At 48.4% G+C, this 22,176-nt stretch overlaps 1 protein-coding gene across 3 annotated transcripts in view; it reads right to left on the bottom strand.

Annotated features, from left to right (window-relative positions):
- Positions 1-8,886: 8,886 nt before the first annotated feature.
- The window catches only part of CADM4 (cell adhesion molecule 4), a 1,244,810-nt gene continuing 1,231,520 nt past the window's right edge, over positions 8,887-22,176 (bottom strand). Inside the window, exon 10 of one of the 3 annotated variants that reach the window (XM_085615631.1) lies at positions 8,887-9,163. In XM_085615631.1, coding sequence (XP_085471757.1) covers positions 9,054-9,163 — 110 coding nt within the window. In that variant the 3' untranslated portion in view covers positions 8,887-9,053. The remainder of the gene's footprint in view (positions 9,164-22,176) is intronic. The other 2 variants (XM_085615633.1, XM_085615632.1) reach the window with 2 other exon arrangements.

The following is a 22,176-nucleotide window of genomic DNA, read 5'->3' as shown; positions in this document are numbered from 1 at the left end:
GCGTATTAATAGTCATAAGAAATAGATCTTATAAACACTCACTTCTTCGAAGCAGCATGTGCTCAGAAACAACATTTCTATTAATCTGGACTTTTGTAGCCAGACTCCACACAATCTCAGTCTTCCTGTTTGTAAGAGTTATGGTATGGCCTATCACCCTGCCTTGCCTGTGATATAGCCCTGATATGTAAAGAGATCTTAGAACAACTTTTTTAGAACGATGACCTATATATATTAAATATATTAAAGATTAAAAAAATATAAAATGTCATATTGAGATTCTTAATCAACTGAGTATTTCCCACTTGTTGACGCTTGTTTTATGTATACACAGTGCGTGTAGTTAGGATTAGTGAAGATGATCGTTCAGGCACTGATGTCTGTCATTCCCGCATCTGTATAGAATTAACATCTGTCTACCTTGTCCTCATTCAACAGCCTGTACTAATCATGTGCAGCGGCTGCCTAGCAATGTACTTAAATAATATATGTGACATCAGATACTGCGATGATTTTACAGATGTGGTGGGAGACCAACATCTGTGCAATCCCTATTGGTCTTTCTTTAATTCAGTATGTAGGAACCATTTCTTTTTTCTTAAGTCTGTTTCATGAAGGCAAACACGGGGGCTTGAATGGGAAGGCCTCAATTTGTAAAACAACCCAATGTTTAGTACACATTATCGTTGTACTTGCTCTCAGATTTGAAGTAGGTTACGCATAATATTTTTTTTTATCCGTGCCCCTTACCTTAGGGGCAACAATACAATCCCTGGTAGAGACAGGGACAGGCTCCGAGGGAACGAGTTTCAATTCTTTAAAGTAGGAACATGTCCTGCAGTAAAATAGCAATGCAATCAGAAACATTGGCAATTTCAGTTGACATCTTACATAATCTCGAGCTGCACAGTTCACGTTCAGTCAATCATGTTTTTGAAACAGCTTCCACACATCTGTAAACATGTGTGGAAGCTGTTTCAAAAACACATCTGTTATCAACAACGCGCATCGCCGAGGTGATAAAAATTTCTGATCTGAAATCTAAAATAAAAACTGCGTGCCATTTCTTTATACCAAATTAGTTGACTCCGGGCCGTTTTTTGGCTTTGGGGATGTGTGCGCTAGGGAAAAAGCTTTCCCATGAAAATAATGGAAGTTTCCAATAATAAATGCAATTGACTCGATTAGTAGATGCTGCATCTGTTCTATACAGATTGAGACCTGACACGGTGGCGAGACCTTTTGTTTACATGTCGGGCACCACTGAGCCGTGGTTCCTACACGTAGGACCACCATGTTGTCTAGCAGTGCCCTGTCCACAGCCACACAAGACATTGCACTCAACCTATCTTCACCCAAATGAATCAAAGCGCCTCTGTTGTGTGTGGTGGAGCCCCCGACCTCAAGAAAGCGTCCATCTTTGCTCTTTACAGAGAGCATTGCCGCTAGCCAAAGCTCACCAGACTTGAGACCAGCTTCCGATAGACCTGACTTGGCCCAATCGCTGGATGGCGCAGCCATGCAGATAGGGACGCCGTTGACTGCACTACTTCTTGCTGCTCTTCGACCCCAAACATGCCCAGTTGGTCTCTTTGGTAATCTATGATGCAGTGCTTAATTTGTAAAAAAAAAAAAAGTGCCAGTGCCCTCATCAGGAGCCCACTGCAACTTGCAGTGCCCATTGCCCCTGCCAGCGCTGCCAATGACAGAACCAACACAACTACAAAGCATCACACGCCTACAAGTGGGACACTGCAGACTATTCCAGCCCCCCAAAGCCAGAAGAATGGCTTGGGTGGCAGGTATTAGCCCTTTTCAATGTATATTGAATTAATATGCACCTATTGGTGTGCTCATCTGTAAATTAAACAGACACCGCCACCATGTGGCAGGCTGTCATAAGCGCTAGTGTTGACAATTAAGTGCCAGTGCTGAGCACCGTAAACCACAGGCTCAAATTAAGGGCTCGTATGATTACTTTACTCAAGGCCACCAGAGTAACACTCACTGCATGCGTCTTCTGGTCTTGACTGTAAGTTTCTTTGTGGTTTATGACTGTGTCTGGGCCAGTCTAAGAGTGTTGGGCAGTGTCTTGAAATGGTGCTTTTCCTTTCTTACCAAACATTCATCTTCTGATGCCCCTGTGTCTTCATGTCACTGATGTGGACTACTACAGATCTCAGTTCTTCTGCCTCTTTTTAATGCCTACTTGTTCCCACTTATCCGCAGTGCCTAATTTGTAAAAAAATAAAAATGAGAGCCCACATTTTTTCTTTGAAGCCTTCCGCTGGTGCTGCCGAATGTCAGGGTCGCTGAATACCAAGGCTGTATAGTCGATTCCACCTCTTGTCTCTTCATTTCATTTCACTAACTCTCCCTTTCTTTCACTCCTGTGGGTTCTTTTTCACCCCTTCTTTCTCCCTTTGTTACTATTTTCCTGTCTTTCTCTTCCTCCTCTTTTCCCCCTTTTCTACCTTTCACTTTCTTGCTCGGGGTCAATGCCTGATGGTGAAAAATAAGACCTAGCCCCCTAAAAAATGAGTGCTGGTGGGCCACACCTGCGACCACTGGCTCAAATTAAGCAATGCTTATGCCTTCGATAAATTGTTCAGCCTGACACTATAGACTTCGACTGATGATGCACACCTGGTAGTCTATCTACTGTACTCCTCTGCTGACAACTGAACAAGTTGGAGCCACTTTGTCAGCTCAGTAACAGCTAGATGCAACTCTTCAACAACTAGATGACGACCGATGCCAGCTGGCTGTAGAAAAACTGTATATATATCATTAACATCTGGATACAGGCCATCAACAGCTGGACTCATGTCATTAACACTTGGGACTGGATCGTGAAAAGATGGGTGCAGGCCATTAACAGCAGAATGGAGATCACTGGAGCATGTTATTAACAACTGGAGGTAAGATAAACAGCTGGATACTGGCCATGAACTGGTGAATTTAGGCCATTAACATCTGGATTTCAGTTACAAACGGCTGGATACAGATTAGTAAACAGAGTTCAATGCAGTTGGTGGTGCAAGTAGTTGAACCCCCAACATCATGTATGACCCCCCTTCCTATTCCTACCTGATTTATACCAGTGCTGAGCTCCATCTCTTCCTGTTTCGTGACCTCAGCATCCTCCTTGCTCAAGAACTACCATAGACCTGAAGCTCATAACCCAATGGTTTGATCCAGATCTACTTCTAGGGTGCCATGAGACTCAGAACCAACTGGTTTGATCTAGATTTAGATCTAGGGGTCCATGAAACTCAGAACGCTTCGACAGGAGGCAGATGCGTCTTTTCATTGGCTCCTCTGCTCTGGAATCCACGGTCCTTCAGTATCCAATGCCCAGCCCTCAAGATGGGGCGCCATGGTGACAAGCTTTCCACTCTCATTCACTTCCACTGAAGTGACGAGAGGCATTGTGCGTGTGGGACAATCAGAAAAAGAAAATAACAAGTACTTTTTGTATCTTTAATTGTATCAAATGTTGTTAAAAGCTATATATTAACATCCATGTACCCTTCTCTATATATTACACTTTCTCTTTTTTTCCTCTGTTTTCCATTTTCCTTTTTGAAAAATAACAAGGACGCACAACACAGACTGGAAACACACAATGTTTGAGATTTAGCACAAGGTTTTGTCATGGGGGGACAGTGGGGGCTCAGGAATCATGTGATCACGCTCAGAGGATGACCCGATATTTGAATCTGAACAAAGTGCAAGGGACATCTCTCTAACCTCTAGAGTGGCCAGCTTAGAAACAAGGTAAATTAAGCTGTGGACTCCTGGACCAATGGCCGCCAATTTGACAAAGCTGGCGGTGCTCGGAGGTGGCGGCTATGTGCCTGATTAGCTCTGTTCTCCTCCCGTCTACCTCTCTTGATCACCTCTCCTCTGGTCCCAGTGCGGTCATGGGCCCCCTCCTAGTGGCGATCCTGATGCTGTTCCTCCAGGCATGGTGCTCATCCTACTCACTGCTGTGCTTCCTCACCCTCTCCTCCTCACAGTGAAAACCCTGCATCCTCATCACACGCCTCTTACTGCAGTCTTTGACCTGCACCTTCTTGGTGCAATTGCAGAATCTTCTGCCTGTTCAACCTTCTGTTCTGTGCAGCCCTCTAGCACCTGCCTCCTGGGGTGGAGATTAGTTTATTTTCCACAGCCTGTGTACCTAAACCTCTCCCTCCCAGCACAGTCACCGATCTTCCCCCCCAGTGGGGTCACTGATCCTCATAGTGTGCTCTTCGACCATAATCCTGTTGGTACAGTCCTTGGTCCTCCTCCCTCCCTCCCTCTTCAGCCCTTGATTGCCCTCTAACCTATGGTTTCCAGATCATCCTCTGGTTGGTAAAGTTCATGGGTCACTTCCCTCCAGGCCTGGTCCCTGAGCTTCTTTCCTTGTGGCGTGGTTTCTGAAACTCTACCCTTCTAACACAGTCCCTGTGCCTCTTCTCTCCAGCCTGATCCCTGGGCCTCTTGCCTCCTGGCACAGTCCCTGGGCCTCTCTAATCTAGGTGTGGTCCCTGGACATCTTCAATCTTGTGGTCCCTGGACCTCTCCAATCTTGTTGTGGTCCCTGGACCTCTCCAATCTTGTTGTGGTCCCTAGACCTCTCCCATCTTGTTGTGGTCCCTAGACCTCTACCATCTTGGTGCGATTCCTAGACCTCTCCCATCTTGGTGTGGTTCCTGGGCCTCTTCCCTCCTAGCACAGCCCCTGTGCCTCTTCTCTCCAGCCTGATCCCTGGGCCTCTTCCCTCCTGGCCCAGTCCATGGGCCTCTCCCATCTAGCTGTGCTCCCTAGACTTCTTCCATCTTGGTGTGGTCCCTGGGCCTCTCCCATCTTGGTGTGGTCCCTAGATCTCTCCCATCTTGTAGTGGTTCCTAGACCTCTCTCATCTTGGTGTGGTCCCTAGATCTCTTCCATCTTATTGTGGTCCCCAGACCACTCCCATCTTGGTGTGGTTTCTAGAACTCTCCCATCTTGGTGTTGTCCCTAGACCTCTCCCATCTTGGGGTGCCTAGACCTCTCCCATTTTGGGGTGGTCCCTAGGCCTCTTCCACCCTGTCTGATCCCAGGCCTGGTCCCTGGCTCTCTTCCCTCCATGTGTAGTACCTGATGTTCCCTCACCTGATGCAATTTCTGATCCTTCACCGGCTAGTGTAATCCACATTCTTCTTCTACTCTTCGTGGTTGTGTTCACAACCCTACTTCTTTCAGTGAGGTTCCTCCTTGTTCTCTTTTTTCATGTTGTCTCTGGCCCGCCTCCCAATGCATCCTTAGATGCTCCCCCCTCATGAAATGTGCCCTAATACTGTGTCTGATCCTGCTGACATGCGACACTACACTCGGTCAAGTCTATGGGTTCCTTCTCTTTTCTGACAATCCCTCCATCATCTCTCATCGATTATCTTGTTCCATCACATTTAACTCAATCGTTACCCTTCAGACCAAGTGCCCCTCATTATCTCCTTCCACTTTCTAATCCTCTTCCTGGTGTTTTTCTTGGTAATCCTCCGACTCCTATTAATGTCCCTAATTGGCTTCTTCCTGGCATCATCTGTTTTCTGATAATCCTTCCATCATCTGTCTTCCATGGTCCTTTTCTCTCTCAGGACCATCACACACCCCCTTGTTAAGTGCTGTTTCATCCTCCTTCCATCTATGGTCCTAAGTCCTCCTCCTCCTCCGCTTCATGCTGCTCTCTGTGGACCTCTGATGACTATTGTGATCTCCTTGTACCGCAAACAATGATCCTGTCTTCCCTGTGCGCTCCCGGATCCTTTTCCAGCTGTTATCTTCATCTGGGTCCCAAGACCCACTTCCTCCAGTGTAATCACTGATCCTACAATTCTCAGGGTGATCCAAGATCAATTTCCTAAAGTGGAGTCCCTGATCCTACAAGTCTCACGGTGATCCAATATCAATTTCCTAAAGTGGAGTTTCTGACCCTACAATTCTCAGGGTGATCCAAGATCCACTTTCTCCAGTGCAGTCCCTGATCCTCCATTTCCGAGTATTATTCCAGATCTATTTCCGCCAGTGTAATCCTTGATCCTCCATTTTCCAGTGTGTTCCAAGATTTATTTCCTCCAGTACGGTCCATGATCCTGGTATTCTCAGTGTGATCGAAGATCAATTTCCTTCAGTGCAGCCCTTGATCCTTATACTCCAAGTGTGACCCAATATACATTTCCTCCAGTGGAGTCCTTGATCCTACAATTCTCAGGGTTATCCAAGATCCACTTCTCCCAGTGCAGTCCCTGACAGTGCCTGAGCCTCAATTTCCCACTGCAATCCAAGAGCCATTTCCTCCAGTGCAGCTCCGGATCCTCTGTTTCTCACTGTGATCCAATATCCATTTTCTCCAGTGCAGTTCCTGATCCTACTATTCTCGTTGTGATTCAAGATCCATTTTCTCCAGTGCCGTCGCCGATCCCGGTTTTCTCTGTGTGATCTCAGATTCTCCTTGCCAGCGCCGTACGTGATTCTCCTCCTGCTGTGGTCCAGCTGCTTCTTCCTCCGCTGTTGTACCTTTTCCTCTTCTGGCCAAAGCATCCTCCCTCCAATGCCTAGCTGGTGCTTCCAATGTACATATACAAGAGTAGACACTCGCTGTCAGTGCAGACATGCTAGCTTTCAGGAAGTGCAGACATTCTCCCAATAAAAGAATTGCATTCCTGCTAAGAAGTAATGATACTCCCGTTCTAATGAAATAAGAGAGGGTACTGAAAGTACCTACCCGCTCCAACACTGCTGATTATTATTATTAGTCAGGACGATCCTCGTACCTCTCAGGCTGTTACCCTCTAGGCCGAGTCTTCCAAGCAGCTAGTACCTCTCTAGAGGAATCCCCAGGTACTGTTGGGACCTTCTCCTGCCATACTCTTACTCCTCAAAGTCCAGGGACCACCTCCTCTGCCTGCTGAGTCATACAGCCCCAGACCCTCCAATTCCAAGGATCCCCACAGCATACTGTTATCACCTCCAGGCACAGGCCCCACTCCTCCATGCTGTTCCTCTCTCTAGTAACAGGGACCCTCCACTCTATGCTGTGATGGATGGACTCCATCCAATACTGTTTTACCTCAATACCAGAGAACCACTCCTCCATGCTGTTACAAGTCCAGACCAAGATAACCCCTCCTTCACTCTCCTACATCTTCAGACCAAGGGAACCCTTCCTTCATTCTCCTACATCTTCAGACCAAGGGAACCCTTCCTTCATTCTCCTACACCCCCAGACCCAGAGAAGCCCCCCATCATGCTGTTACACCTTCAGACCAAGGGAACCCCTCTTCATTCGCCTACACCTCCAAACGAAGAGAAGCCCTCCGTCATTCTGTTACACCTCGGGACCTATTTAGATTCCTGTCTGGACAAAGACAGACAGACACAAAATATGGACAGGTAGCCCCTACAAACATGGCTGCCAGATGGCTCCATTTTGGCAGCACACAAGGTTTCCAATCCTGGACTCTCGCAAACCATTGTGAGATGCATTCGGCCAAATAGTTCAGTGAAGCCCACGAGGGTCACATGGTGTAGACACATATTTCTTAAATTGGAGTCTTGGGCTAGAAACATAGTGCATGGTGGTATCTACAAATATGGCGTCTCCCACAGCACCCCATCCCCTGACGTGCCCCTAAGCCGCTGGAGAGTGGGTGGGATGAGGTGGAGAGAAGGCTCAGTATCTACATGCTCGCATAGGCTCTGAGCCTGGATAGCAGCATTAGAGATATGATTGGGAGACAGAAAGCTGGCACAGTTTACAAGCTCTGCACATGCGCAGTGGCCCCCCCTCACCACGTGATATGCATGTTCAGAGCCTCCCACCTTCTGCAATGTTCTCTGCGTGTCTTGACAGAAGTGATCCGAGATGCAGTTTCTTTCTGGTTCGAAGAGCTGCAGTCTGCCACAGGCCCATGCAGATCCACCATTGAAGGCCCCATAATGACATACACAAACAATCTATAAATAATGCACACGCTGCACACGGTCAGAGGAATAACACGATCAATGGGCAGCCCTAGAATGCTGCACTTCCATGAGTCCAGGGAGCTCCTTCACCTGCCCCACTGTCCCACTACAATGTTAACTCACTCCTTTAAAAACTCCCATTGTGGGGCAGCTTCAAATGGGGATCACAGTAATGCAACTCTCCCTGCATAGGGAGAGATAGAAAATAAACACTAGACTCTGATGGGGTGAGATGGGGAATGAGTACTGATCAAATGGGGGCGAAGATGGGTGCCTAAGAGGGATGCTTGTTTTATGCAGTGTTTGGGGAGAAAGGCAAAATTGACCACGGATAACGGATACCCCAGTTGAGACATGAAAAGACAGTAAATGTTCCCTCCCTAAACCGCCCCAATATCCCACCCCGTAACCCCTCATTCTGTCTTCTCAGTGTCCTATCCTCTTTGAAAGCTTTGCAAATGTATCTCTGGGCAGTCGCGGTCTTCTTCCAGTGTCCTACGTATGCAAAGTCATGAGGTCCTCGTTGCCACCCAAGATTTCCAAAAGTGGCCCTCTAAGCCTCCATAGCCCACCCACGCACACATCCCCCCACAAAATGAATGTTCGTCCAGTGTGTCGTTAATAATACAGGTTAATACAGTTTGTGGCTCTTTTTCCGGTATCCCAAAGATTTGTACTCTATGGCGCGGATTTGGCAGGGCCGCCTCAGGCTCCGGTATCCCTGGGGTCAACAGAGGGATCGGCCCCTCCAGGTCAGCAGGTAGATTGGTCGTCAGTTCCAGGACCCCCACGCTGCTGTCCAATCCGAAAAAAATACCACCCATACATATTCCAAAAAAATGAAGAAAAAATGTGGAATTCTTTTCTTCGTGTTTTTTCAACTTTTGTCTTTTTCTCGTTTTTTTGTGTTTTCTTCCATTTGTTCATGTTTGTTTTGTCATCTTTATTCCCCCCCCACCCCGCCCCCAAGACCCGCTGGTCTTTTCAATCCCTTTGCCCCATACCTCCCTCCCCATCCCTCGAAAAAACAGAAAAAATAATCACAGAGCGAAAGTTTAGATGAAAAATTCCTCTTTCCGCTTGTGGTTCTCGCCACCATTGAGGAACGCTTCGCGGGCCTCACCGTGCTCATCCAGGCCGCTGGCTTCATGTGTCAGGTAGGACCCTAGAGGACAGAGAGAGAAGAGGTTAGTTGATCTGGCATTGCTTCAAAAGCACAGCTGGGTGCACAGCATTCCATATTTTGCATCATGACAGTATATCCCTGTTGACAACAAACTCCTTTGTCCACTACTCAACGGCTCCTTAGTCTTGTTGTTCTCTTTGTATCACAGTCTCCTTAATCAGACGTCACTGTGACCCCTGTGGCCGAAAAGTGAATTGCAGGGCTCATCATAAATCTCAACAAGTGCCTACTTTTTCTTACCACTAGGTGTCACTGCCATCCATGCAAAAATGTGAATAGGCTTTACATTTGATTGCTTCTGACAGTATGGGTCGTCTTCTTCTCACATATAAAACAGACGTCACATCAGTATCAACAGTTAATATCCCCAATATTGCCTTCAAACGCTACTATCAATTTCCTAGATATAGGCTGGACCACTGATCTACGCCCTCCCCCAAATCAAAATTACCAAAAAGCATCTCTGTCATGTCTCTATGGTCTCCTGCCTCTTCCACACCTCCTGTCGCTCCCAACCACGCTCCCTCAAGAGCGTCTGACGTGTCAGTACTCCGGTATGGAACTGTAGGTCTGGAGACTAGCGGCCCAATTCATAAAGGTACACTGCGACGAAAGTCTAACTTTACGACTTTTGGTATTCACAAAGGGCATTTAAGAGTACTAAAGTTGGACTTTTGTATCAATTTACCTTAAGTTGTGGTCTTAAGTTTAACTGAGACAAAAGTCTTACTTACTACTCATAAATGCCCTCTGTGAATACCGAAAGTCATAAAGTTAGACCTTCATCTCAGTTTACCTTGGTGAATCTTGCCCGACATTGATTAATGTCGGTCCAGCACGCAGAGCGGGCAAGCTATTCACATTCCATGCTCCTTCTCTCTGCACCCCAGGTCTTAAAATGGGCACCGAACCCACCAGCTGGGCCAGGCCTCTGATGCCTATCTTGGGAATGGTCACCCCTGTTAGTGCCAGAGAATGTGGGGACCCTTTGCCCATGGCCAAGGGTTGCTGATGTCGGTGGCTGTTTTGAATCTTCTGTCTGATGGTGAAACACATCAAATTGATCAGTGCGCCAGAGTTCGGTCATTTCATTTACTCTTTTTCTCTCTAGACTTGTAAGGGGAAATAATATGGTTCTAGGTCGGGGGAAGAGGACGGGCAGTTCCCTGCACTCTAATTCCCTTAAGATCAATGTTATAAAAATGTTCTGGGTTTTCTAGGATGAAACCTGTAGAACTATGCGATTTTGCTACGTTTTCTACTTGTTAAAGATTTACCGCCCTTGCCACATAATTCAGCATTTACAATATAATGTGCAGATTTCAGTAAAACATGTTTCTAGCTTTAACAGATCAAAAGTTACTTAATAAAAAAGCACATCTAGTCTCGCGCTGTGGCAGACCTTTTACACAGATTCAATGGTCACCTTTTAGTGTCTGATTGCTCCATTCAGGTGTTGAGCTGGCACTAGTGAGGTGAAACCTTTGTCCAGAGAGTATTAATGTGTATTAAACTGATAATATAACGACATGAGACAGCTGCACAATGGGCCACCTCACGCTGCATTATTTGTGGTTTCTTCCTGCATACTTTAGCTAATTCTGCTGCACAATGTGCGACTTCATTAGCGCATAAGTCCGGTGGCCCTGTTTATAGCAGGTTTAATTCATGGTCGGCCGCCTTCTGCATGAAAGATTGCATATGAATAATTGATTGGCGAGTTTTATGCAGCCTTGATGGCTTTGTGGCTATTTCAGGGCACCATGTCATAAAGCTGAGGCAATGGGGGACAGTACGTGGACAGAATGCTGGTCGGACAGACAGGCGGGTGTTAGAAGCCAGCTGGCTGCGAGGTGAGGCCCACACCAGAGCTCTCACAGACTCCCCGTGGCTCCAGGGTCTCACCATACACATTACTGGCTCCTAAAATGTATCTCACAGACTCTCCCTGTGGCTCCAGGGTCTCACCAGATGCATTACTGGCTTCTAAAATGTATCTCACAGACTCTCCCTGTGGCGCCAGGGTCTCATCAGACACATTACTGGCTCCTAAAATGTATCTCACAGACTCTCCCTGTGGCTCCAGGGTCTCACCAGATGCATTACTGGCTTCTAAAATGTATCTCACAGACTCCCTGTGGCTCCAGGGTCTCACCATACACATTACTGGCTCCTAAAATGTATCTCACAGACTCTCCCTGTGGCTCCAGGATCTTACCAGACGCATTACTAGCTCCTAAAATGTATCTCACAGACACTCCCTGTGGCTCCAGGGTCTCACCAGACACATTACTGGCTCCTAAAATGTATCTCACAGACTCTCCCTGTGGCTCCAGGATCTTACCAGACGCATTACTAGCTCCTAAAATGTATCTCACAGACACTCCCTGTGGCTCCAGGGTCTCACCAGACACATTACTGGCTCCTAAAATGTATCTCACATACTCTCCCTGTGGCTCCAGGGTAACAGCACACACATTGCTGGCTCCTAAAATGTATCATTTTGGGGTCCTTGGCCAAGGGGTCTCAGAGGACTGGAGATGATTGCAGGGGTTGCAGTCTTGGGATCCTTGGCTCAGGGGTCTCAAAGGACTGAAGATGATTGCAGGGGTTACAGTCTTGGGATCCTTGGTCCAGGGGTCTCAGAGGACTGGAGATGATTGCAGGGGTTGCAGTCTTGGGATCCTTGGCACAGGGGTCTAAGAGGGTTGGAGATTATTGCAGGGGTTGCAGTCTTGGGATCCTTGGCCCAGGGGTCTCAGAGGGCTGGAGATGATTGCAGGGGTTGCAGTCTTGGGATCCTTGGTCCAGGGGGCTCTGAGGACTGAAGATGATTGCAGGGTTTGCAGTCTTGGGATCCTTGGCCCAGGGGTCTCAAAGGGCTGGAGATGATTGCAGGGGTTGCAGTCTTGGGATCCTTGGTCCAGGGGTCTCAGAGGACTGAAGATGATTGCAGGGGTTGCAGCTACACGTCCCTTAACCAAGAACAGAGGGGGACTAGGGGCAGAACCAATCTGGGGAGGTATCACATGGGAGCACAGGGGCCAGAGGATTACCACAGCTTACTCTGCTCTTCAAATGAAATCCCTTGGAAGACAAGGGTGTCCTTTTGTTCTTAGTGACCCACCCTTTAAAGGAATCCTACATACCCAGGGATCTGGGCTGCCCTAGTCTTCCTAGTGTGTGGTGCCCTCCCAGTGGCTTTTCCGCTGAGCGGTCCTGAGAGCCATGTCAGTGTCCCCAATACCAATTCATTGGGTCTCTCAGTTATGTTTGGGTTTTGTGTAGGACCCTATCCTAGAGGGGGACCGTGGACTGGGTGAAGGGTCTTTCCTAAGAAGATATGTATGGCAGCCTGTAGACGGGGCAGCGCTAACCAGTTATGTTCTGGTCTAGTGAAGGGCCACACGCTACAGGGCCACATGTGGAGATCCAACCTTCTTCTCTTTACCACCTGCCCCCCCTTTCCCTCTCCTTCCCGCTTCTTTCCCTCATCAGCTGCAGGTCTCCTTTCCCTCCTGAAGCCCCTTTTGTATCATCTTTCCTTCCACACCACCACCAACCTTCCTCTCCTTCACAGGAGTCTCTTCAGGACCTCCCTGGCCTCATTGTCCCCCAGAGCCAGTGTTTGAGGTCTCAGAAAATGCCTTTTAATCTGCATACAATTGGCAACCCACTATTTTTGGGGTTGGTGATAACTCTCATGCAGCAATGCTAGACACTAGCGCCGCCTGGAGGGAGTGAGAAGCATCATGGAGTACTGCCACGAGTCTGGCAGAGTCACACAGCCATTGTCTTACCAAAGGTAAATGCAGGCCTAGGCATTGGCGTGGACCCGGAGGACTCTCAAAATGGCGCCTAAGATGGCTGCCCACTGCTTCTTTGTTTGCCTACCATGGCAATAGATAAGATGGCAGCCAACAAAGTGTCAAGTAATAGAGGCTGACAGGGGTCACTGGTTTCCCACAACTCACCAATCCAGTGCAAGGAGCATGATGGGGCTAACAGTGAGAGGGAGTAACGTTCTTGCCTCTTGACCAATATACATGTGTTGGGGCTTGCAGGTATTAGTATAGTAGAAACCTAGCTGAGAACAACAGAATACTGTACCATGAGGCATCCGGCTGCACACACTTGGTGACTGGTGGGGATGGGGTAGGGGAGTGGTGATTCAAAACGGTGTAGAAAGTCAGGGGATGCAGACGATGGTGGCCAAACTGGTTGGAACATCTGAACTACGCAACAGGAGGGAACAAATTGTGAGTGAGGGTCCAGGCTTCGACAACATTCCACACGTGTTGAACCCTGTGAAACCCAGATTGTATGGGGGACACCTATTAGTCACCCCAGAAAGCAGTAGTTACACAGAAGGTGACACATAACGTTTGAATGACAGGACCACCTTCCCAGCCAGCCGTGTGGTGGAAGCCCCATACCAGCAGTGGGAGGAGGTCAGAGCTACCAGTGCAGTCCATGGCTGAGGGACTGACTGAGATGCAGACATCTCTAAAAAAGGTCTGATACTTTCTGCCTCCATGAGGACCCCTTGCCCTGAGTTGCCCCTCGCGTGTCCAGTCTCCCTCTCATGGCTACCAGGATGCAGCCTGGACCATGGCAGAGGCCATGGGAACTGTGCTGATCAAAAAATATGAAAGATCTGCAGACACCCTGGGTTTAAATGTGCGAAGAGCACTCGAGCTCCAGGGACTGGAACGGATTAAGAGCAGAAGGAATCGGGTATTTATGTCTGGAGTGAGGCTGGTTTGAAGAGAGTATGAGCTGGTGCAGAAGAACCGCCCCTCCGCCTGCGTAAAGCACAGAGAGGCTTCTCATGCAGCCAGGGGGCTCTGGGCACAGGATCAGATGCACAGGAGGGACTCTGGGACACTTCTCACCAGCTTTGGGATGGCGGGAAAGGACCTGGTCCTGGAAATGCGTAATTCAATGTATTGTATTGTATTGTATTATCGTGTTTGTATAGCGCTTACTACCCCTCTGTAGTGCATTGATTAACTTCAGCGGGTAGCACGCTGCTCCATGAGGGTGTGTGATGAGAACAGTTTTGTCATTGCTCTGAGCCTATTTGGGCGGTGCTTCCATGCCGTGCATGATGAACACCGACTTGTGTTTATTGTGTTATGGTTCGCGGTGCTCGCCCGTGAGAGGGAGGGGGTAGTGTGGAAGAAAGACGCATAATTTAAGAATGGTTGATGCTGGCAGCTCTGATCAGCTCTGCAGGCCCCATTATTTTATTGTTAGTTTATCTTTTTTGCCCCTGATCCTATTTCTGTTGCTTTGGCAGGATGCTGTGCGCTCTGATCTTATGGATCTGCGGGAGGTACCAGGCGTCAAAGAGTGGGGTGATCAGTCCTCTTATGCGATATCAATTATAAGATGCCAATTGAAGAGAGGTGCCAAGATGGACTGCATCATTGTCAACCTTTTTGTCATTACAGGATGTCAATGCTCAGGGTAGGGGACTATGTGGGACCTGCCGGGTGGACTATGTTAGAGCCCTGTGGTGACCATCAATTTGTGGCAGATGTCTTTGGTGTCGGCAGGTCTGCCTGATTAGTGGTTGGTTTAGCGTGCAGGTAAAGGATGCGACTGTGCTATTCAGGTGCCCGCGCGGCTCTGCTGGTCCTTTCATGCATTATGTGTCCGTTCCTTTGACGATGAAGGATCAGGTACCGCATTGGTATATGATATTATATGGTGGCATGCATCATCTCAAATTGATACTAAGGGTACTGTCCTAAAGGCTAGAGTAACGGTCCTCCATCTGGTTGTTAGAGGTACAAGTAGGGGAGACATCCTTTACTATGTCTGCAGTGTAGAAGGGGCATTCTGGGTACAGTTTAATGTGTCATTAGAGAGGTTGTTGGTCTCCAGGTGCAGAGGGCCAGCTGTTCTTCTACCTCCTTTCCCTCTAATAGATTCCTTGATAATGTGATGCTCAGCCTTCCCCATAACCTATACAGCGAGCACAAAGATTGCTGGCAAGGAGTCGAGCCAAATAAGGGGGGGACCCAGAATATCCACAGACAATCGGGGTTTGTCGATTATGAGCGTCCTACAAGCCCGAAACAATGTTGCTCTAAAAGAAAGTCAACAAGAGCGGGGGAGGGTACTTTGTGATTGTAGCAACTAACTTTTAAACAAATTAGGACTCAAATTTAGTGGGTGAAGGAGGCTTATACCTCAGGTACAAGAACAGGTATTGCCAGTACATTTATTGCTAGCGCTGGAGCAGAAGTGTAGGTGGTAGCAGTAAAGAGGGTGCATCTTAGATCATGCGGCCTAATTGAACATTGTAATGAGGGAGCGGCTCATAAGGGCCGGCTCAGACACTGGGAAGGGTTAGTCCGCAAATGGAAGACAACAAACACCTGGATGACACCCTAAAGAAGACCGGTGTGTCCAAACCTAGTCAATCTCAGTGGAGTGTTTAACAGGGTCAAGTAAGCATTGCCAACACAACCTTGGTCTTGAAGTGGTAGCCAGAAAATGTAATCTCCAAATGGGACAGATTCCCCCCCCCCCCCTACACCGTTTGAGTGACATCAAATTGGCTGGGCCACCATATCTCTCCCCTAGAGAGTCACCGCTGTGAATGGCAGAGATCGAGTGGTGCCAGGAAAGACAATGGTTTGCAGAAGAGAGGCCCACACTGGCCGAGAGCCCCTCAGCTGGAAGAACTCAGGGGGAGGTCCATGAGAACACAGCTCTGTCCACACTGCACATAAAGCTGTAACCTAGCTCGCTGTCCCTCCCCAAGGTAGAGGACCATCCCTTTATTCAAGATACAAATGGGAGATGACCTTTCATTCAGTGAATCACGAACATTGCTACTAGTGCAAGCTCCTTAACGGCACAAAGGACACCAAGGAACATTCACTTGGATAAGACTTGGCATCCACCAGGCAGGGTTCTGAGAAGTCTTGGAGAGCACAGCAGCCACAGCCCCAAAGCTGGATTACAAAAACTGCTCCATCTGAAGGCTGACAGTGAGGGCAGATTGTAGATTCAAGGAACTAATGCTGCTCCTTCCATCTATGAGTATCCCATTTCACAGGGTAAAGATACATGTTGAGGTCCTCTTGATGTACCTTTCAACTGTGGGCTCCCTATTCCAAAGAGTAAAGATACATGTAGAGGTTCTCTCGGTGTACCTTCCAAATGTGGGCTCCCTATTCCAAAGAGTAAAGATACATGTAGAGGTCCTCTCGGTGTACCATCCAACTGTGGGCGGCCCATTCCAAAGGGTAAAGATAAATGAAGAGGTCCTCTCGGTGTACCTTCCAACTGTGGGCTCCCCATTCCAAAGAGTAAAGATACATGTAGAGGTCCTCTCGGTGTACCCTCCAACTGTGGGCTCCCTATTCCAAAGAGTAAAGATACATGTATAGGTCCTCTCGGTGTACCTTACAACTGTGGGCTCCCTATTCCAAAGAGTAAAGATACATGTCAAGGTCCTCTTGGTGTACCTTCCAACTGTGGGCTCCCTATTCCAAAGAGTAAAGATACATGTAGAGGTCCTCTCGGTGTACCTTCCAACTGTGGGCTCCCTATTCCAAAGAGTAAAGATACATGTCGAGGTCCTCTCGGTGTACCTTCCAACTGTGAGCTCCCTATTCCAAAGAGTAAAGATGCATGTAGAGGTCCTCTCGGTGTACCCTCCAACTGTGGGTGGCCCATTCTAAAGGGTAAAGAAACATGCAGAGGTCCTCTCGGTGTACCGTCCAACTGTGGGCTCCCTATTCCAAAGAGTAATGATACTTGTAGAGATCCTCTCGCTGTACCCTCCAACTGTGGGCTCCCCATTCCAAAGAGTAAAGATACATGTATAGGTCCTCTCGGTGTACCCTCCAACTGTGGGCTCCCTATTCCAAATATTCCAAAGAGTAATGATACATGTGGAGGTCCTCTCAGTGTACCCTCCAACTGTGGGCTCCCTATTCCAAAGAGTAAAGATACATGTATAGGTCCTCTCGGTGTACCCTCCAACTGTGGGCTCCCTATTCCAGAGAGTAAAGATACATGTATAGGTCCTCTCGGTGTACCCTCCAACTGTGGGCTCCCTATTCCAAAGTTTAATGATACATGTAGAGGGCCTCTCGGTGTACCTTCCAACTGTGGGTGGCCCATTCCAAAGAATAAAGATACATGTAGAGGTCCTCTTGGTGTACCTTCCAACTGTGGGCTCCCTATTCCAAATAGTAAAGATACATGTATAGGTCCTCTCGGTGTACCCTCCAACTGTGGGCTCCCTATTCCAAAGAGTAATGATACATGTAGATGTCCTCTCGGTGTACCCTCCAACTGTGGGATCCCTATTCCAAAGAGTAATGATACATGTGGAGATCCTCTGGATGTACCTTTCAACTGTGGTTGGTCCATTCCAAAGGGCTGGGATACATGCAGAGGTCCTCTCGGTGTACCTTCCAACTGTGGACTCTCTATTCCAAAGAGTAAAGATACATATAGAGATCCTCTCGGTGTACCATCCAACTGTGGGCGGCCCATTCCAAAGGGTAAAGATACATGAAGGGGTCCTATCGATGTACCTTTCAAACGTGTTTGGCCCATTCCAAAGGGTTCAGGTACATGTAGAGGTCTTTTCGGTGTACCTTTCAGCTGTGGTTGGCCCATTTCCAAGGGTTCAGGTACATGTAGAGGTCCTCTCTATGTACGTTTCAGCTGTGGTTGGCCCATTGCCAAGGGTTCGGGTACATGTAGAGGTCTTCTACATGTACCTTTAAGCTGTGGGTGGCCCATTCCAAAGGGTTCAGGTACATGTAGAGGTCTTTTCGGTGTACCTTTCAGCTGTGGTTGGCCCATTCCCAAGGGTTCGGGTACATGTAGAGGTCTTCTACATGTACCTTTAAGCTGTGGGTGGCCCATTCCAAAGGGTTCGGATACATGTAGAGGTCTTCTACATGTACCTTTCAACTGTGTTTGGCCCATTCCAAAGGGTTCAGGTACATGTAGAGGTCTTTAAGGTGTACCTTTCAGCTGTGGTTGGCCCATTCCCAAGGGTTCGGGTACATGTAGAGGTCTTCTACATGTACCTTTAAGCTGTGGGTGGCCCATTCCAAAGGATTGGCATACAAACAGCGGTCCTTGCCATGCTCCTTACAGCAGTGGGCAGCCCATTCCAGATGGCTGGCATACATGTAATGGCCCCCTGACCTACTACCAGTGGCAAGCCGTGAATTCTGGTACCATTAGATTCCGGTGCAGGATACCCAGATTGCACAGCTAGAGAGAGACAGATGTTGCACAGCTGTACTGATGCAGTAGTTGTAAAGCTTAATGGATCTATATATCATAAACATACATGGATCCCGATGCTGCATGGTTGGGTAAACAACTGTATAATCCTGCTATTGCATAAATATATATACTCAGCTGTCACGCGCATGCCGTCTAAGCGAATACGTTATTTAAGTGTGAAATGATATTTCTAGTGGGCACAGTAAAGTTCTTGTCAGGCCCGATGAGTTTGCCAGCAGTACCCCGTCCCCCACCCTAGAAGGGGGATGTATACATGCTTTTTTCGCAGAGACCTTTCTCAGTGCCACGTGACTACGGGATGTGGCTCCGCCCAGGCACGTGCCTGTTTACCATCAGAGGGAGGCTGGGGTATAAACAGCTCTTCGTTTGTGTGGGCATTGGTGAGTTGTCGAGTGGGAGAAGTGCTAAACATCTCTCTACTTGCCCTGGGAGTCCTACCGGAGGAGAAAACATGCTCTGCAGAGTATAGACGCCCTTAAACATCGTCTGTAGCGACGCATGCTCCGATCTCACAGAGGGCTGCCAGGCATGTGTGCACACGCACAGTACACATGTGCCAAACTCTGCAGTGACGGCGCATGCAGGTGCATGAAGGGGAAACCCTGAGAGGCATATTTACTAAGGTATCCGGCAAAGCTCAATGAAGTAATCCACCTTGCTGTGCTGCGTGACAGGGAAAGGGCAGGAATGCACCATACTTAACAATAAATGGCGCATTCTTACCATTTACAAGTGCTGTCGCACAATGTGCCACATGTACCAACACAGGCACCTTTGCACCATGGTGCAAGGGTGTCTGCGTTGGTATCAGGACTGCTTCTGGGCCAGAAGGGATACCTTCCTGTACTATTTGTGCTGCAGAATGTAGCACACACACAAATAGGAAGTAAGAAGGAGAAATAAAGATATTTCAACTCACCTTGGAAGGCGTTCTGATGCATTCCCAGGTCTACCAGTAATGATAAATCTGGGAATGCTTTAGAATCCATTGGTGGATGATTGGGAACACCCACGCTCCCGGGGCAGAGTAACTTAAAGCAGCAATTTGTGCTGTGTTGTGTTACTCTGGATTTATCAAGCCAATCAGGACCATGCAAGGTGGCCTTGCATGGATTGATAAATCCAAATTAGGGTGTGCAGCGCACTTGTGCCCTCTTGCGTGGCGCAAGAGTGAAGCAAGACCTACATAAATATACACCTCACCGTGGGAATGGAACTGCAAAAGAATTAATTATTGAAAAGGCCTGGGGGACTAGAAGGAGTATCGCTGGGAGCAAGAGGAATCTGAGAGCCGGGAGTTACGTCAGTCTAACACTCGAAGACACAGAAAATGGCTGAAGTGTCTTCTGGTACCAGAGGGCGTCAGCAATGATGGAGGAAGCACCTTGCACCAGTGGATACCAGCAATGTCTGAGGAGTCACCTGGCACCAGAGGACACCAGCAACGAGAGACCATCTGGCACTAGATGGTGTCAACAATCGCTGAGGAGTTACCTGGCACCAAGAGTGTGTCAGCAATGATGGACGAAGCACCTTGCACCAGAGGATGCCAGCAATGACTGAGGAGTCACCTGGCACTAGAGGACACCAGGAATGACTGAGGAGTCTAGTACCACAACTCCATTTGCTGTTTGCAGAGGCAATCTTGGATGGAGCTCGACCCCCGACCATGCGTACCGCTAATGTAGTTTCTTTGCTGAAACCTGGTAAAGACCCCACGTCCCCTGGCTCTTATCGGCCGATTGCAATATTGAACACGGACTATAAGATTCTGGAAAAAGTCTTGGCCAATCGACTGGCCCCGCTTGTCCCTGACTTAGTGCACTCCAATCAGAATGGCTTCCTTCCACAGCGTAATACCGCTTTGAACATACAACGTTACTTCCGGGTGGCGGAGTATGCCCCGATCGACTGGCCTCGCACGGGCTGCATGGTATTAGACCTTGAGAAGGCCTTTGAATCGCTGGCTTGTAATTTCCTCTTCGCCGTTCTGGCCTGTTTTGAAGTCGGACCCTACTTCTTTAGTTTGGTGCGACTGCTCTATCGCGATCCATTGGTCCGGGTTCGAATGGGGCCCTATGTCTCAGATCCAATCCGGGTATGACGTGGCACCCGGTAGGGGTGCCCGTTGCACCTCTCTTGTTTGCGTTGACAGTGGAGCCGCTGGCGGTTCATATTCGCCCCCATGTCGACATGGGGATTCCACTGGGAGATGGCACCCACACCATTTCGCTATACGCAGATGACCTGCTGATCTGTGCTCAAGATCTTCATAACATCCCCTCCGCACTTGACCAAGCCCTCGGCCATTTTGCACATGCTTCGGGACTGCGAGTCAATGCAGCAAAATATATACTTTCGCCCTTTTTGAAGCAGACTCCCGATCCGGGATACATATTTGGAGGGGACCCCCATTGCCTGGTGTGTGGACCCTTTCTGCTATTTGGGGATCCAAGTTTATCGTACTAGAACTGACCTTTTCGATGGGAACGGGCACCGGGCCACCACGGCGATTCGGTCACAGATGGGTTTCTGGAAGACTCTTCCATTGGCAATCTCCGGGAGGATTGCCCTTATCAAAATGGTAGTCCTTCCCCGCCTTCTTTACTTCTTCGCTGCTCTACCCCTTATCATCTCCCCCCCCTTTCTTCAGGCAATGGGAAAAGGTTGTGAGAGACTTTATATGGGGAACATCACGCCACAGAGTGTCCATGGGAAAACTTTACTTACCTACCGAATTGGGTTGCCTAGCAGTTCCTACCTTTGAGCATTACTACTTAACTTCCCAGCTGCAATGGGTTTCCAGATAGCTAGCATCCCGGTATTTACCATACACGGATTCTTTAAAGCCCCCACTGACGCAGGGTAGCCTTTTACAACTTTTTCATCCTTGCTCTAAGTCCAAACCCCCCCGACACACTTCTACTTAACGTAGCATATAGTTGCTTCCATAGGAGTCTTTTTCTTACTAGAACCACCGTCCCATATGCACCTGCAATCCCATTGTTGGGAACCCCATGAGGGGACACCTACATGACTGTAGCTGAGTTACAACACTTGGCCTCAGAGGGAATTCAGGACGTGGGAGACCTTTTCCAAGACGCTCCCTCATCCCATATCGGGAACTCATAGCAGAGGGGAACCTGCACCCTGGGCAGAACAGCTACATAGAACAATTATAGCCGCTTTATCGTCTCTATGGTGTACACTCACTCAGGAGCCTCCCATACACCACACATTGCAATACCTTCACGTGATGGGGACAGGAGGACACCTGATGTGCTGGTTCGCATCTTCCATCAGACAACACACGGAGGCTGACCTCACTCGGCTTCGGCATCATTGGGAGGGGCCCTGGGGAGGGCATTCACAGATCAAGAGTGGACTGTTGTTCGAGGCAGCCTGACATATATTCCGCTTAATCAGCGGTTCAAACAATTCCATTCTTCGTGCTGCATCGGGCTTACCTCACCCCAGCTCAAATCAACAGGTACTTCCTCTGCGTAGACGCGGCCGCCCCCCCTGCCGGCAGTTAGATGCTGACATTCTCCATGTGCTCTGGCATTGTTCGGTCTTACAGGAGTACTGGAGCAATGTGACAGTCACCTTGACAACTTGCACCTCCTGAGCCATTCCCCCCAGTTGGGAAGCCCATATATTACACCTCTTTAGCAGAAATAGAGCTGCCATACAAT

The sequence above is a fragment of the Triturus cristatus genome, chromosome 7, assembly GCF_964204655.1.
Source record: "Triturus cristatus chromosome 7, aTriCri1.1, whole genome shotgun sequence".
Classification (NCBI taxonomy): domain Eukaryota; kingdom Metazoa; phylum Chordata; class Amphibia; order Caudata; family Salamandridae; genus Triturus; species Triturus cristatus.
Note: the sequence above shows the minus strand (reverse complement) of the source record. Positions and strands in the feature narration are given on the sequence as shown.